Here is a 15,704-nt window from a genome sequence, read left to right as displayed (position 1 = left end):
ATTGCCTCTTGCTTTGCACTGAAAAGAAGTTTTAGAAATCCCAACATGGCAAGATAATGTGTTTTCCCATGGATATGGAGTACCATAGCTTTATTTTTGCACTGTTATGTAATGTATCATCATGGGAATCAATGAAATTATTGTATAGGGCTGCACAATGTCCCTGTAGTGAAGCTTTACTAGATCCTAAAGGAGATGACCTTTTATTTATCTTGATGATAAGAGCCAATACAACCATTACTGTGGCATTTTGTGCAAATTCTGGAAAATGTCTGAAATGTCTCAAAAATTCAATATTTTCTGGGAATGTAATAATATAATATATCTAATAATATTATCTACATTTAAATACCACTCTTTTAGTCTTCATGTTCGTAGGATGGGGGACTTCGGTTTTAATGCAGCCATTTTTTTCTACACGGCTGGTTCAGCTCAGGTCAATGCAAAACAGAGTTTGGAAGCAATTTGATAATCTATGTAAAATATGTCTCATAATGACAGTGAAGCTTTATTATGATGCTCTAAATTGTTATAATTCCATTTAAAATGCTATATGAAGTAATAGCTGCTCTCATTAGCATGTGAGTGTGCTCATTAAGGCACTTATGGTTTTAAACTCCTCCTCTCGACACTCTCTGCCTTTCATTGGTTGACCTAGTGGGGTTGGCATGGAAACACAGAATGAAGCATGCTAAATTAGGTTCTAAAGAGGCACATCGTCTCTCCAGAGGCAGAAACAGACACAAACACACACAGACCATAGAAAGCCAGGGTAGCCTCGGTGCATTATGGGTGCTGTAAACATATTTGGGGCGAGGGGCTTGGCCTTAAAGACACACAAACAACCTATAAACAGAGCAGCTTATGCAATATTGCACAAAAGTTGATTACAACATGTTCCCTGGTTGTGCTTCACTCAAGGCTGTTGTCACTATCACTTATAAGTATGAAGGCCACATTGCGGGAAAATCATGTGAATGGATGTTGACAAAAGGCAGACTGTTTCAGATTCCTCTTACATGATACATATTCATACCAGTTTCCTATAACGGAGAGCATAATATAATTTAGCATGCTGTGTCACAATGTGAGCCCTCATAACCAGCCTGATCTCTGCTCTAACATGCATGATTATAAATCTACATGCTGTCTAAGCCAATTTTTTAAAACGTTTTCATCCCAAATCGCAGGTGTTACCTAGAGGCAAACCTGTGTTTTATGTCAGCGCCTCGGGGGGAAACTGTTCTTTTCACATGGAAACGGTTTTATCAGCACCTGATGTGGTGAAATCCTCGTGTTTTTCTCGGTCAAATGATGGTCCTCTCTTTTCAGCTTGTAGCCTCTGGCTTAGTGAAGCACACAGAGGTCTTTTTGTGTCACCTCCGCACTGCTTTTTTTGTCGGAAATTCACCCTTTGTCCTTTACGCCTTATTCCTAACACCAGACTCCTCTTAGTATTACCCCATGACTCCAATCAGTGTCTCATCCTTAGCTGTTAGAGTTGCTTTTCAACATGTTTTCCCTACATTTTCTGCCTCTGTGCAACATTATAGTCTTTTTTTTTCGTTCACTACAGCCTAAATATCTGCATTTTGTTTTGTTCTACATTGATATCAAACTGATACTAAAGGTCCAAATCAAATGATCTGCTCAGGCATTATGCAGCACGTCCTTCTAGTGCATTTCACACTAAGAATAGCAATGACACACATTCCCTAACCCCTTTTCCTGATAGTAAGGTATGCATGTTAAGCGTTTTCCCTTGCAGCCGATTGGCCGGGCTCTGCTGACATTCATGTGCTCGTTTTTCAGGTCAGTGAGCTTTGAGTGTGGATGATGTCGGAATGATGCTCCTCTGAGGACACTCAGTGAGCCATTAGTGAAAAGATAAAATGTTAGTCATATTTGTTTACTACTTTGAGCTTATGTAATTTCCTTCCACATAAAATTATCTCAAGAGATGATGTATAAATAAAAATTGTCTTAACTGTCTACAAACTGCCACAGTATTAAAAACATGCAGAATATAATTCACAATTTAAACAGATCTCATCTTGCAAATACTCATATTGTTTTATTGATTAAATAGGAAACAGGACAACATAGATGAGACTATACACAGAGATACTGTTCTCATCTGAGTATAAGTGGGATAAGGATAAGGATGTGCCAGTGTACGAGAGATCTCAACTCAGCATCCTCTCTGTCTCACTCAAAACGTCCACGATGCAATTCATAATGGCTGTCCACTGGAAGGAGTGATTTCCATTCCCCCCTCAAAACCAGTCTCTCCCATAGTTCACAGCGAGATCTGATCACGTTACATATGAGCAGGCAGACAAACAGGCGCTGTACAGTTCAACATGTTGTGCAAAAATGAATGGCACGTTTTTTTCTGCTACATATACATCCAGAGATAGGTGTGGAATGTAAATTTGGTTTTTGCATTAATTTATAGAGCTCCCGCTGTTCTTCTCCTGACATAAATAAAAATAAAGGGACTGGTTATTATTATCAAAGAGACTTGCTGGAAAGAAAGACAAAAAACGGTTCCTACAAAAAGTGGGAGTAACAAAAGTTAAAAGTACTGTAGAAAAGATTGATTCTGAGAGTCAGTCGGACAAAAAAAGCACCCTTATAAAGGCACTTGCCCGTGTTGTGTGTGTGTGTGTATGACTGTGTTCCCAGAAGAGCTTTTATCTTGCTTATCCTTAGTTATGCTGCTGTGTGTTCGGGTGTGACCCCAAACCTTTCCTGAGTGCATGTCCAGTTGCCTCAGCACCAAAGAGCCAGGCTTGTTGCTTCGGCTCCTTGTGGAGATGTTTTGTGCTTGAGTTGCCTCCTTGACTCTGTTATTGTTGCTTATGGTGTATAAGTGAAGCCAAGAGTTACAGTCTAGAAATATGAAAAGAAGGGTTGTTGTGTTGTTATATTGGGGGGGAAAAAGTTCAGCAGTCCAAGCCGTAATCTGTATCGTTGATTGATTGAAGTCCATTGTTTTATTTTCTTATCTGGGCAGCTGCAGGTTTGTTACCGGCCCTGCGGACAGGAACCTTGGACACTGGGATCTTGGTGCGAGACGGTTCTTTAGCTAGAGGGATCTGGGAGGCAGTGTGAGACTGGGCGCCGTGCTTCACAGGGATCTTCGAGTCACGTGGTAAACTGGTGAGGACCTTCGGCTGGGGAAGATGCTGACTTTCCTCCTGGGTGTGTTTTGAGGTGGGCACATTAACCTCGACATCGCAGATTTTATCTTTACTCCCTGCATCATGTGAGTTGAAATGGGGCCTCTCTTCTTCCAGCACAGGAGTAGGGGGGTCCCTGCTCACTTCATCATCGACGTGTTGACTGTCCCGGACAGGTAGCTTGCCTGCTCTGCCCCCTCCGACTACAGGTATCTTGCTAAGTCCTGATGCCTTTACTAGTGGTATCCTACTTTCTCTTGGGGTGCCCTGGAGGCTCGTTCGTGACTCATTATGCAGTTCTTCTGTTTTTGACGGCACGGTCTGGGCCCCCTGGGTACCTGTGCTACTGGGACTAATCAGCTGCCCATCGACTGATGCCTGTCCACTTCCTCTCATCTTAGCAGAGGCTGGGGCCTCACTTGGCCAAGTTGTAGGAGTAGAAGGAGGAGAGGTGACAGGGCAAGGGGCAGGGGTTGGTGCAGAAACTGGGATACGAACGGGGGCAGGAAGGTTAGTAGATACAGAAACTGGGATCTGAGCAGGGACAGGAGGGGCTTTAGATTGGGAAACTTGAATTTGAGCAAGAGCAGGCGGCTCTTTAGACAAAGAAATTGGGATCTGTGCAGGGACAGGAGGGGGTTTAGTTACAGAAATTGGGATCTGAGCAGGGACAGGAGGGGGTTTAGTTACAGAAATTGGGATCAGAGCAGGGACAGGAGGGGGTTTAGATACAGAAATTGGGATCTGAGCTGGAGCAGGAGGGGCTTTAGATTGAGAAACTTGCATTTGAGCAGGAGCAGGAGGTGTTGGTGCTGTAGAAGGTGGAGCATGAGTGGTAGGGGTTGGGTTTGGTGTGGGAACAGGGGGCATCTTATCTAAAGAGACCGGTGCAGGAGTGGGTTTAGTCATGGGAGGAATCTTATCTAAAGAAGTTGAAGATGGAGCTGGGACAGATGCAGGACTGGGTTGGGTTTTAGCTGTGGCAGTCGGGGTAGAGGAAGGATAAATATCTGGAACATTTACAAGGGAGGGAGGGGTCTTAGTTAAGTCCATTGGGCCAGAGGTGAGTGTAGGTTTGGAAAGGGCCACAAATACCGAGCCTGAGGTCGTAGTTGATGTGGGAACCGGTGTAATCTTGGACGGGATAACCGGTACGGGAGAGGAGGGTTTGGTTGTAACAGCGCAGGCCGGTGATACAATCACTGGGGCTTTAGATTCTCCTGCAGCTGAACTTAAGAGAGGTTTGTAGGAAGTGGAAGTTAAATCCAATTTAGCAGGTGGCGGTTGGGTAAAAGCAACAGGGGTGGGAGGGCTATGGGTTACTGGTGGAGGTTTAGCTGGCGCAGGAGTTGGGGTAACTACAGGGATGGGTTTACTTACTGACGCAATAATTTGAGGAGGTGCTGCAATCTCTGAAGCCAATTTGCTAGCCATAGGCCTACAGGTAAGAGTTGGACTAATTGAGGGAGCCTTGATGACAGCAGCCGGGGTGTATGGTGGAGCTGTGGTAGTAGTGGTGGAGGTGGAGCTCAGTGTGGATTTAATTGTCACCGAAGACATTTTGTGGGCCGAAAAGCTTGTTAACGTTACAGGAGTCGAGGGTTTTGTTGCGATGTGCGTAGGAGTCGATTTAATTGTAATGATAGCAGAAGGCTCAGACGCTGGCGTAGAGTCCGAGCTCAATTTGACTGAGTGAGTAGTCAAAGTGGAAGTTTTGGTCAACGTTGTGATGATGGAGCTCGGCTTGGGAGAAGAGGTTAGAGGTGTCTTTGTCAGAAGAGTGAAGGATTGGGTCGAGGCCGTTGTCGGGACGGCTACAGGAGAGGGTTTTGCTGTAGATGAGATGGTGGACTTGGAGAAGAGAGACATGGATGATGGCGTGAAATCCGTCACCGGGACGTTGACGGGACTGCTGGCTTTTCCCCACTCCGCCTCTACGTCGGCCATGACGTCTCCACCTCCTGTGATTGAGTCAAAGGTCAGGAGCGAGGAGATGTCTGCCAGCAAGCAGCTCAGGCTGTTATCACCGGGTACCAAGGGTGTCTCAGAGATGGGGAAAGGCGGCACATGCTCGTTAGTTCGACTCACATCGCCCGCCGTCACCTTGGGGGTTACGGTCTCTGATGGGGACGTGGCTGCACTGTCCTGTGTCGTTAAGCTCTTGTCAGGCTCCCAGCTCTCAGTTTCGGGGCTGTCCAGAGAGCGAGGCTGGGATTTGGGGGTGAGGGTGAGGTCCTCTTTGATGATTTCCACGCTGTTGGCGCGGGACGACATGAGAAGTGGGCTCGGAGGGGCTTCCTCCTCTTTGTCTTTTGATCGGAACTTAACGCTGCCAAAGAGAGCCTTCAGCCCGCGACGTTGCCGACTCGCCGGCTGGGACACGGTGTGGACTCTGCGGTCCCCCGCCCCTCTCCGGCCGCCCCGCAGCAGCGACAGGAAGCTGAGGGACTTGGCTGAGCTGACTGAAGAAATGGAGGCGCGAGCAGCAGAGGAAGCAGCCATAACGCCATCTTCACCGAGCGGCTCCTCCTCTGCCTGCTCCCTCTCTCCTTGACTCACCTCCTGTCCCTTTTCCGTGTCAGGCTCCTGCTCGGAATCTGGTGCGGTGTCCGATAATCCATCTGAGGTATTGCTCCTGATAACAGGTGACTTGTTGTTCCCATCCCCTTTGCTTCGTATAGAAAAGATGTTACCTGGCTTGCGTTTGCCAAACAGCTTGAATCCTTTTCTGCTTTTTCCACTCGACTGGGACTCAGAAGGCGGGGGGTCTGTGTTCTCCGTTTGTACATCCATCTTCTCTCTGTTTCCCCCTTTCTCCCGTCACTCGCTGCAGTTATTATTCCCCAGCCAGTGGAGTGAGCATTTATATCCGGACCTCCTCTCTAGCTCCGTCTGCTTTACCTCTGTTGCTCTCGGTGCGTTTCTTTATCGGTTGTCTGTATCCCTCCCTCTGTCTGTCTCTCCCATCCAGCCCTTTCTCCTCTATTTCTCCCTTGAAAGCCCCTCCCCTTTGCCTCGTTTTTGTCTGGCTGCTCTCCCCGGTTGCCATAGCAACTGAGGAGCTAAGCAGCTTTCGTCAGCAATGCAGGGCCAGGGGCTGTCATCATCAACCCACCCTGAAACACAGCTCTCCCTTCCTCTCTCTCTCTCTTTTCCTCGCTGTCTGATGACTCTGTTTACATAACAGCAAAGACAAATAATTAATAGGGCCAAATTTGGAATTCCGAATGATCTGGCTTTATATAAATATCTCATCCAGATTAAAGCAGCGCACCTCTATATGCAGCATAATAATCTTTTAATGGAACAGATTTGCAGCAACCTACAGTGACTCACCCTAGTCTGCTAAAAATAATTTAAAAAAATATTAGGAAATCACATTTCTATAAATAGTTATAGTTTATCACATTCACGTTTGGGAGATAAATAATATTGTAAATAATGTGTACAATATTTTCCTCTTTCAATGTATCCACTATCCTGCATATTACTTCAAAAAACATATTTTTAACACATATTATAGAACATATTAAAAAATCTAACAAATATAATTCTTCCCCTGTAGCGTTGTTGTTTCTATTATAAAATCACATTAAAAGTGTTCAATCTTGTGGGTGGACGTGACTTTTTAACAACCTTAACACAGTCAACAGCAGTGCTGAAGACAATCAAGCCATTGAGAACAATTACATAATTGTAAATGAATGAATAGATTCAGGGGAATTAAATATTTCAGGGAACTATATTTAGTATGGCAGTGTTAATATGATATCTCTTATTGTCTAGTTTTGTCCATATTGTTATGTCTAAATGTTTATTTGACCATTGTTTGGATTATAGCATTCAGTAAAAGGTGATATATACATTCCTCTAATCGACACAGTGCTCAAGCCATTATTTATTTTCACATCTTTTCAGGGGATTGATGTGACATCTAGTCTGTAGGAATAAATAAACCGAATGCAGATCAGTTGAGAAGTTAGTGTGGATCTAATAAAGTCCTATAAGTCATTTGCATCTTGTTAGTTTAATGTTTTAAATCAGTTTAATCAATATTCTCTTTGCTTGGCACAATGACTTTGATAGTTCCTTTTAAAATAACTAACTGTAAAAGTCAAATTTGTTGTATATATTGTTTTAAAATGTAAAGTTTTTGATCTGGTTGAACTGAAAACAAATGATCAATACAAATGGATCATATGAAGGAGTGTGACTGGTTTTGAGGTGGAACCAGCACGGCCTCTTGTGGTCACTTAAGAAACAACATGTGGCACAGTTTGCTCTGTAGACGGCTGTAAAATGCACACAGTCTGAAAATAAAGCTGCTGTCTCATCCGCATGTATTCCCTGTCCCAAACAAGTCTGAGTAAGTGGGTCAGCAATCTTTGAACAAATCTGGCTGCGTTTCCAGGCTGAGACACAGTAGGAGGTTTAAGGATAGATGGTAGAGGACAAAGAATAAGGATTAAGTTTCATTAATAAGATGTTTCTACAAGTATTAGTCGGTTTTCACAGGTAGCATAGGCTACATGATCACAGCAGAGATGCATTGTCATGAGAATGTGCAGTGTTACAAATACTTCCCTGTACATGCTACTCAGTGAACAATAGAGAAAATAGATCATTTTTATCAAATGCATTTATGTTTTGGTGTTTAGATCCTCAGTACAATACATGCAACCTGGGCACTGTTATGAGTACAAACATACATAACCAACTGAGTACTATGTCAGTATTTACTGTCCACATTAGTACAAAAAATACATCAGATGCCTAGGCCTCACTTTAACTTTAACATCCCCAAACCTTGGCCAAAGTCACCATTACAACATTAACACAACATTAAAACAAATAAATAGGTGTTTTTATTTACTGCTCTCTAGGCAAATGTAAAAATGTTGTTATTCACACAAATATTCATAAGCTTGCACAATCCCAGTTCAAAGGACCACTTTTACAATTTTCAACATTTCATCCACTCTGTTCTCTTCCAGTATGACAAGCATGTATATGTAAATATACAAGATATAATGTGTTAATAATTAGTGAGCTTTAGAGGTGGCAGTAGGAGGATTTTTTTGGACAGAGACAGGTTTGTTTCCCCCTTTTTCCAGTCTTTATGCCTTTGTAGCTTCATATTTACAGTGCATATGTAAACACATAAAGATTATGAACATTGAACATGGTTATATTGTTACTTACTCACATAGCTAGCAGCTTGTGAAGACTCCGGTGACGCGCAATGAGTGCACGAGCAGAGTGCGCACAGGTAGACAGGAAGGCAGGTAGGCCATCCAATCATTTAATTTGGTTTGGACGGGCTTATAACAGTCCTGTGACAGCCACATGTACTTTACTTTTCTTTTTTGTCAGAGCATTTGATTTATTGACTGCTGTCAGGATGTAATGATAATTTCAACAAATATAACAAAAATGTTTTTGAAGATTACCAACCTTAGCTTTTAACCTGCAGTAGGCAGTATATTTTTGGCATCATTGGGCAAACATTCCATAATAACCTTTCAGCATTTTGTAATTCAAGTGTTCTGAGAGAAAACTAGAGTTCTGCACCTTCTCATGGCTCTGTTTTCAGGCTTTAAAAAATATAGCCTGTGATGGGAGATGTCAGCCAATCACAGGTCATTTCAGAGAGAAAACGTTCCTATTGGCTGTGCTCCATCTGGTGGGCGGTGCTTGGTATTTTCTTAACTGATCTCAACATGGCTGCCAGGTCACAAACGTTCTCATTTTACAGCTAAATGGACACTACAAGATGTTTCTGAAAACTTTTGAGGTGAGAAATAGGCATCGGAGGACACCGGAGGACACCGGAGGACAGAGAGGCACTACGTAGGGATATAGTGACCGTTTTATAAAAATATTTATTTGCTCCATTTCTACGCGCTGCAGCTTTAAAGGGTCAGTTCATCTAAATCTCAAATTGGTGCTCAAAACATTGAAAACATGTAAACAATTCAACAGCCGACATCTCGTTCCAGAATCAATGTCCTGTTTACCCTGGATAACCCACACACCTCATTGTGGACAACCTTAAGGGGGAATATTTCTGGGGCAGAAAGAAGTAATTTGGGTGAACCAACCCTTAACCAACCTACAGGAAACAGATATTGACAAATATCAGTGAGTGCTGTGTGAAGAGTATAAAGGGACAAAAAGGGTTGAAAGTCACCAGAGTAGTGTTGTACTGTACTCTTCCCTTACAGAATGGGGTATAATGTTTTATCAAATGAAAACTGTTTATCTGACTCAAGTTTGGCTTTTTGATGATCTCATAACTTTGATGATCTGATACATCATTAAAGAGCAGTGTTGACTTCCTCCTTTTTTTAGACATCATGCTCCACGAGAGCAGCCTGCAGGGCGACTTTAGCGTTCTGGTCATTGTCATGTGCCTCAGAGGGAAGTGTGTCATATGTACGACGGTAGAAACGCTGATTAACCAGAGTGAGGATGAACATCTCCATGATCATCATCTGCTGACTTAGCACTGCAGGACAGAGAGAGAAAACAAATCAGGGTTTCAGATGGATTATTTCAGCTCACACATGAGCATCAGACATTCAGAGATATTTCTTACTGGAGCCACGAGCTTGAGAAGAGAAGGGAGGGGCGCAGGCGATAGTCCCATCCAAGGCCAGGATGTTAATGATTGATGTCTGCAGCTGACTTAGTACAAGTATTAGCTGAGGAGAAAACCAGTACTTGATTAGTTACTGTACATACAGTGTGCATGCAGTTAAAGGTGCACTGCGTAGTATCTCTAAATATCAATATTTTTCAGCAGGAGTTTAGTATTTCCGCTGATTAGACTGTTATCAGGTCATTAAATGGGGTGTTTTCAGTGGTTATAAGGCTCATAGATGTGGGTCAGTAGGGGCCTACTACACCCACGAGTTGGTTTTATCATCTAATCATATGGTCGATCACCGAAAGAAGGAATAAAAGAAGACGACACTGACCTCTACTGACTGTAGTAATTATGACAGGAGCAAAAGCCAAAGTGAGGCGCTGTAGTATAGACAGCATGAAACTCCAGATGGGGGGGGTGTCTTTATGTTCACAAGCGTTAAGTTTCAGTTTCAGTTTTGAAATGTCATTATTTTAGCCAAAACACAACTTAACCAAGTGGTTTTGTTGCCTGAACTTAAAGAAGCTGTTTTGTTTGTGTTAAAAACATAACATTTCATGCAGTTTTACTTGTTGGCTTTAAGCATAGACTGTATATAAGAAGTGGACGTAGTCACTGCGGCGTCAACCATTGGTTTGTGGACTGCCGTTTTGAAGCCTCGAGTTCGGCATTTTGGCATGAACTGAAAGCACACTGTGAAAGGGTTAAAGTTGTAAGACGAAAACACGGAAAACTCCCAGACCGGACAACGCCGTGGTAGCGGCCTGTCAATCACGAGGTATAGAATATAAGAATGCAAGTTTAAGGCACTTCCACATTGGCTTCACTTCTCAGACCCGGAGATATCCCACTGCTTTTAAGCTTCACTTTCACTTTTACAACATAGTTGATGTAGTAGGCCCCTACTGACCCACATCTATGATGCTTATAGCGAGCGATAACGCACATTTAATGGCAACAGTCGAATTGGGTACGTATTTTTGTCACCAAACAAATGCATCTACAGCCAAGGGGATTGGTGTTAAAACTCTGTCACACCAGTGGGTATTTGTAGTGCTGTAGTTTCTAAACTGAGATTACATTTCCCATAAACCATGATGCTCTTTCCATCGGGCTCTGATTCACTCCTTTATCTGCCATTGTAAGAAACTTGAGAAAAGTGTACTAAAAGTTAAAGATAAACTTAAGAAGATAAACTTAACTGTCTTTTTGAGATTGCAACTCACACTGTAGAATTCATATGGTGTTGGTTGTATTGACACACCTGGTAGATGGCGTACTTGGGTACAATATTGAGGCTGCGTAGCAAGCTGTTAGTGTTCATGAAGATGATGGCAACAGGCCAAAGGGAGATGATAGTGAGAACGCCAATGAATGGATTAATCCAAATGGCCGTACCAGTGATCTCTAGCTGGAAAAGAAGCAAAGAAATATTTACATTGCATGTCAGGTTCATTTAATTTCCAGCACAATCAGATACGTAGAGAAGCATTTCAAACACTTACATCAGAGAGATCGAAGTTGCCGTTTGTCCACAATACTATGGCAAGGACAGAGAGCACCGTCTTCAGGATTGCATACTGCAGAGCACCCAACTTCAGGAAGAATAACAATCGCCTGAATGACCCCATCCAAAGGAAGATTAGAAATGTACACAATCATAAGACAATGTGCAGTCAATATAGAAAGAGTATACAATGAATATGAATAAAAGCACAATAAAAATCTTAATTTATATGCAGTAAAGCACACAGGTATAAATACCGTGACATGGGCACGCGGGGTAAACAGAGGCAGCAGCAGCAGCACGGTCCTGTGTTGATCAGAAAGGTTTTACTGGAAAACCGCTTCAGAAAAGCACTGCTGCCCCCCAACTCCTCGATCATCAGAACCAAGACCTTATACACCACCACTGCAAAATAACTACACAGAGAAGGAGAAGGCCTGTTTATAGAGAGCAGGTATGTCATAATTCTGAAAAATCACTCTGGAGAGCTTTAGTTTCACAGTATGTGATGCAATATTTAAGCTTTTTCAGCAAGGCAGCCAAAGTTAATTTTTCATTTATTTATTTCTTACATAAAAACACAGCTACTCTTGATATGTGAGGATAAATCAAAAACAGCACTTGTTTAATGGATTTTGACCCAGCTGTTAAACATGCTGTACTGTATGAACTGTACATTAACCCCATAAATCAGAAAGCACATAAAATGTATCGCTGCACACGGCAAAAAGCCTATAAAGATTTTCTGCATTTTATTGAAGTTGAGCACATGCTGGTTGGAGATGTGGCATGGTGTGTATAATGATTAAACGAATGGTTCAACTACCGCGTTCTTCAGTTAATACATGCGAGGCTTACAAGTTGTAATGGGGAATGCCTAACAGTGAGTAGGGCCCATGCATGAGCGGTCGTGTGAAGAAAATAGGATTGTCAGATTGAATATTAAAGGTGTAAAGCTACACCTAGTTCAAGCTTATTTACAATGTCAGCCTGACTGTTTCAAAGGCAGTAAGGCTGTTGAGTTGAATAAAGCTATATGGAGGAAAACATAATCAAGGAAGATATGGATTTCCGTTATAACCTGGAAGCTGACATGTCAAACAAGATAACAGTCGTGGTGAGTTTACTGCAAAGGGAGATGTAGCTACCGGTCACAGCTATTAGATAACAGACAAACGCTGATGTTTAAAGTAAGGAAAGGAAGCAAGTGCAGATAAGAGAGAACATCCATAAATATAGATTCAATATCATATTTCACTTTTTTAGAAATATCAATGAAAGGAATACTCTGTATGAGAAAATTAAGTACTTTTCCCTTTGTACTTTGTACTTTTAGTTTAGAGAAAACGTACCAGTTCGATGTCATGTCTGTGAACATGACTGACCTCGGGATCCACATCCCAAAACAAGACATAGTGGCAATGACCTGAAACAGAGCAATACAATCATGTGCACACATTTAGATTTCATGTTGTATTTCCAAAAGCCTTGTGTCCGAGTTCTTGAAACGTATTTCACAAATGAAGTGATTGATACTGATTATTTTCCTATTGTTATAACATCAAATCAGGCCCGAATGCTTACCGGTGCTGCACCACTTATCCACATGAGGGTCGTCTTCTTGGGGTAGGGAAGATTTATATATATATAGACGCACTGCTCCAGATAGAGCAGCAGGGAGACGCAGGTCATGAAGGTGAGCATGGAGTACAGGCACCATTCAAACATATCCAGCTCTGATTTCAACAGAGAGGGGAAGAAAGAGGGGATTATTACATAGTACAATACATATGATGGAAATAATCATACACAAACAGCACAAAACAGAGTTTGCTTGGGTTCAAATAAAATGTGTGGGAAGTTGTTATATGTTTAGCAAATAAAAGAAGAAGAAATTAATATCATGTGGTACATTCAAGTCATTAGCTAATGAGTCTGAGCTAATGTCATCAGACATCTAGCACAGCTTTAATTTTGATTTATCCAGTGGAATATGTTACGCACTTCTTCACTAACACCATGTTTGAACCAGAAGTACTTTTTAAAGGGGACATATTATGCTCATTTCAAGGTTCACCCTTACCAAAAAGAAGCTTATTCAAGTGTGCTATTAGTATACTTCTTTTAAACTTAAAATCAGAGAGTATACTTTCAGTTTACTTTTTAGTCTAGAAAAGTGTAAGTATACTTGGTTTATACTGACAAGTATACAGAAAAGTGTAAGTATACTTGGTTTATACCGACAAGTATACAGAAAAGTCAAAATATATTTTGCTTATACTGTTGTAGAGTAGCCTATATAAGTGTGTGAGAGTTTGTTAACGTATGCTTTGATATGAATTTACTTTAATCTACGTTTTTGCATTCTCCGTTCACCATGGAGGCATGCGAGAAAAACTAATTTTATTTAAATTTTTTAATCTCGTCACAAAACATCAAGTCAAATAGCAAAAGTAGCAGTGTTGGGTGAGGGTAAGCTGAATATGTATGTGGGTCATTACACCTGACAGTGGCATTACACATATTTATAGCCCAGTTTGTCATTTATTTGCGAAAGTGGTCCTCGAAATTATTTTAACAATCAGACGTTGGCCTCAAGTTACAAAAGGTTGAGAACCCCTGCTTTAAAGTATACTTTCATCAACTAAAAAGTGGGCTACAAGTATATACTGTAACTAGTAAACAGTATACCTATAAGTTCACTTGTATTATAGTTCACTTCATAGTATAGTTGTAGTACAAAATACAACTTAGATGTAAACTAGTTGGGCACTCAAAGATTACTATTCTTACACTTAAAGTACACTTAGAAGTATACCTTTATCAACCCAAAAAATTGGGCCAATTTAGTCCCAAGAAGTATTGAAGTAGTACACTGAAAAGTATACTACTAGTACATTGATATTAGTATACTTACTACATAAAGTATACAAGGGAAAATAAACTTCATATATTACTTCATAAAGTAAACTTGAAGTATACTACTTTTTCTCAAGGGCATAGTTGTATTTTGGGTTTCTACTTGAACATGTTTACATGGTTTACTGTTCAAATAACACATTAGCTCAGACTGGTTGATAAGGAAACATTATCAGCAAGCAGGATGTGGTAATGTGGGTCACTTACGCTTTATCACGTCTATCGCCAGCGGGGGCTCTTGTAAACAAGCCGGATGAACAGTGCTGTTGAGGGTTTCCTCCATGGCATGCAGATATATTCCTCCTGAGAAATTCACTAAATGACTGAGGTTTAGAAATTTGTAGAAATGACTTAAGTAAAACCTGGTGAGATGTAAAATAACAAGGTCTACTTTTATAAATAATCAGTCTCCCTTTACATTGCAGTGTTTGCTGGTGGATTCTGGTAGCAGGTTCAACAGCAAATGTACTTTACCCTTTGGGTGACTTTTAAGGAGTGAAGGAAGGTGGGATGACACCTTACAAGTTTATGGGAACTCCTCCGTGAGTAACCGTCACTCATTCATTCACAGACCTAAGTCACATTAATTACTCAAGTAACTCAAAGGTCAAAGTTTTATTTGAAAAGAGGAGACGACCGACTGAGTGTGCCAGGAGAGATGAACTTTGACAAGGTGTGTTGTTTCCTTCCCGGGAAATATAAAATGATATAAAAAGATATTTCAAGCTCAAGTAATGAGGAATATATGTATTTTTTAATTAAGTTTCAGTGCCTTCAGTACTGAAGTCAAATTACATTTCATTAATTTGTCATATTATGTCCCCCAGTTCTCTCCCCAAATCTCCAGGATGTGACTACTGGATTATGTCGAATTATTACTATAAATAGTGTGTTGTGAGCATCACTATATATCACAATAAGGGTATTATAGTCAGATTTAAATTGAACTGGTTTATTTCAATGGGGAAAAATACAATTTTCATTAAATGTTTTTGAAAAATTCAGCTTTTACACACAAATAATCCCTAAATGTCAGTAAATTAGTTGGAGAAGCAAAGAAATGGCTTTTATTGTTGCAGACATTGTCCTAACTTTAATATGCCACTCTATCAAAAAATAAGCTACTAACTAGAAGTGCACTCGGAGAGCGCAGACCTCCGCCAAGGCAGGTTTCATGTACGTTGCTTCCTAGGCCTTCGGCCTTGGTGGAGGTAACTACAAGTCAAGTATGCATTTCTGTAGGCCTATAAGGCAAGAATAGTTAATTGTACTTTTCTTAAGTATATTTCGATCAAAAGATTAAGTACAAGTAGGCCTTTAAGCCAAGTATACGTAGACCTTTCTGTATACTTGTCAGTATAAGCCAAGTATACTTATGTATACTTTTGTTAAGTATATCTCTGATAAGTACATAAAAAGTAAACTGAAAGTTTACTCTCGTATT

General features: G+C 41.2%; 2 protein-coding genes across 2 annotated transcripts; both read right to left on the bottom strand.

Annotated features, from left to right (window-relative positions):
* Positions 1–2,403: 2,403 nt before the first annotated feature.
* LOC141752281 (uncharacterized) lies at positions 2,404–6,119 on the bottom strand. The gene has a single exon (XM_074610075.1). The coding sequence runs from the start codon at positions 5,976–5,978 to the stop codon at positions 3,000–3,002; it is 2,979 nt and encodes a 992-aa protein (XP_074466176.1). The 5' UTR covers positions 5,979–6,119; the 3' UTR covers positions 2,404–2,999.
* A 1,691-nt stretch (positions 6,120–7,810) lies between these two features.
* On the bottom strand, positions 7,811–14,758 carry LOC141752282 (organic solute transporter subunit alpha-like). The gene is made up of 8 exons (XM_074610076.1): positions 14,468–14,758; positions 12,926–13,077; positions 12,694–12,767; positions 11,599–11,757; positions 11,340–11,451; positions 11,099–11,245; positions 9,784–9,889; positions 7,811–9,693 (listed from the first exon to the last, which is right to left on the bottom strand). The coding sequence occupies exons 1-8, from the start codon at positions 14,541–14,543 to the stop codon at positions 9,533–9,535; spliced, it is 987 nt and encodes a 328-aa protein (XP_074466177.1). The 5' UTR covers positions 14,544–14,758; the 3' UTR covers positions 7,811–9,532.
* Between the last annotated feature and the right edge of the window lie 946 nt (positions 14,759–15,704).

The sequence above is a fragment of the Sebastes fasciatus genome, chromosome 16 (assembly GCF_043250625.1).
Source record: "Sebastes fasciatus isolate fSebFas1 chromosome 16, fSebFas1.pri, whole genome shotgun sequence".
NCBI lineage: Eukaryota > Metazoa > Chordata > Actinopteri > Perciformes > Sebastidae > Sebastes > Sebastes fasciatus.
This window is presented reverse-complemented; position numbering and strand designations above follow the sequence as displayed.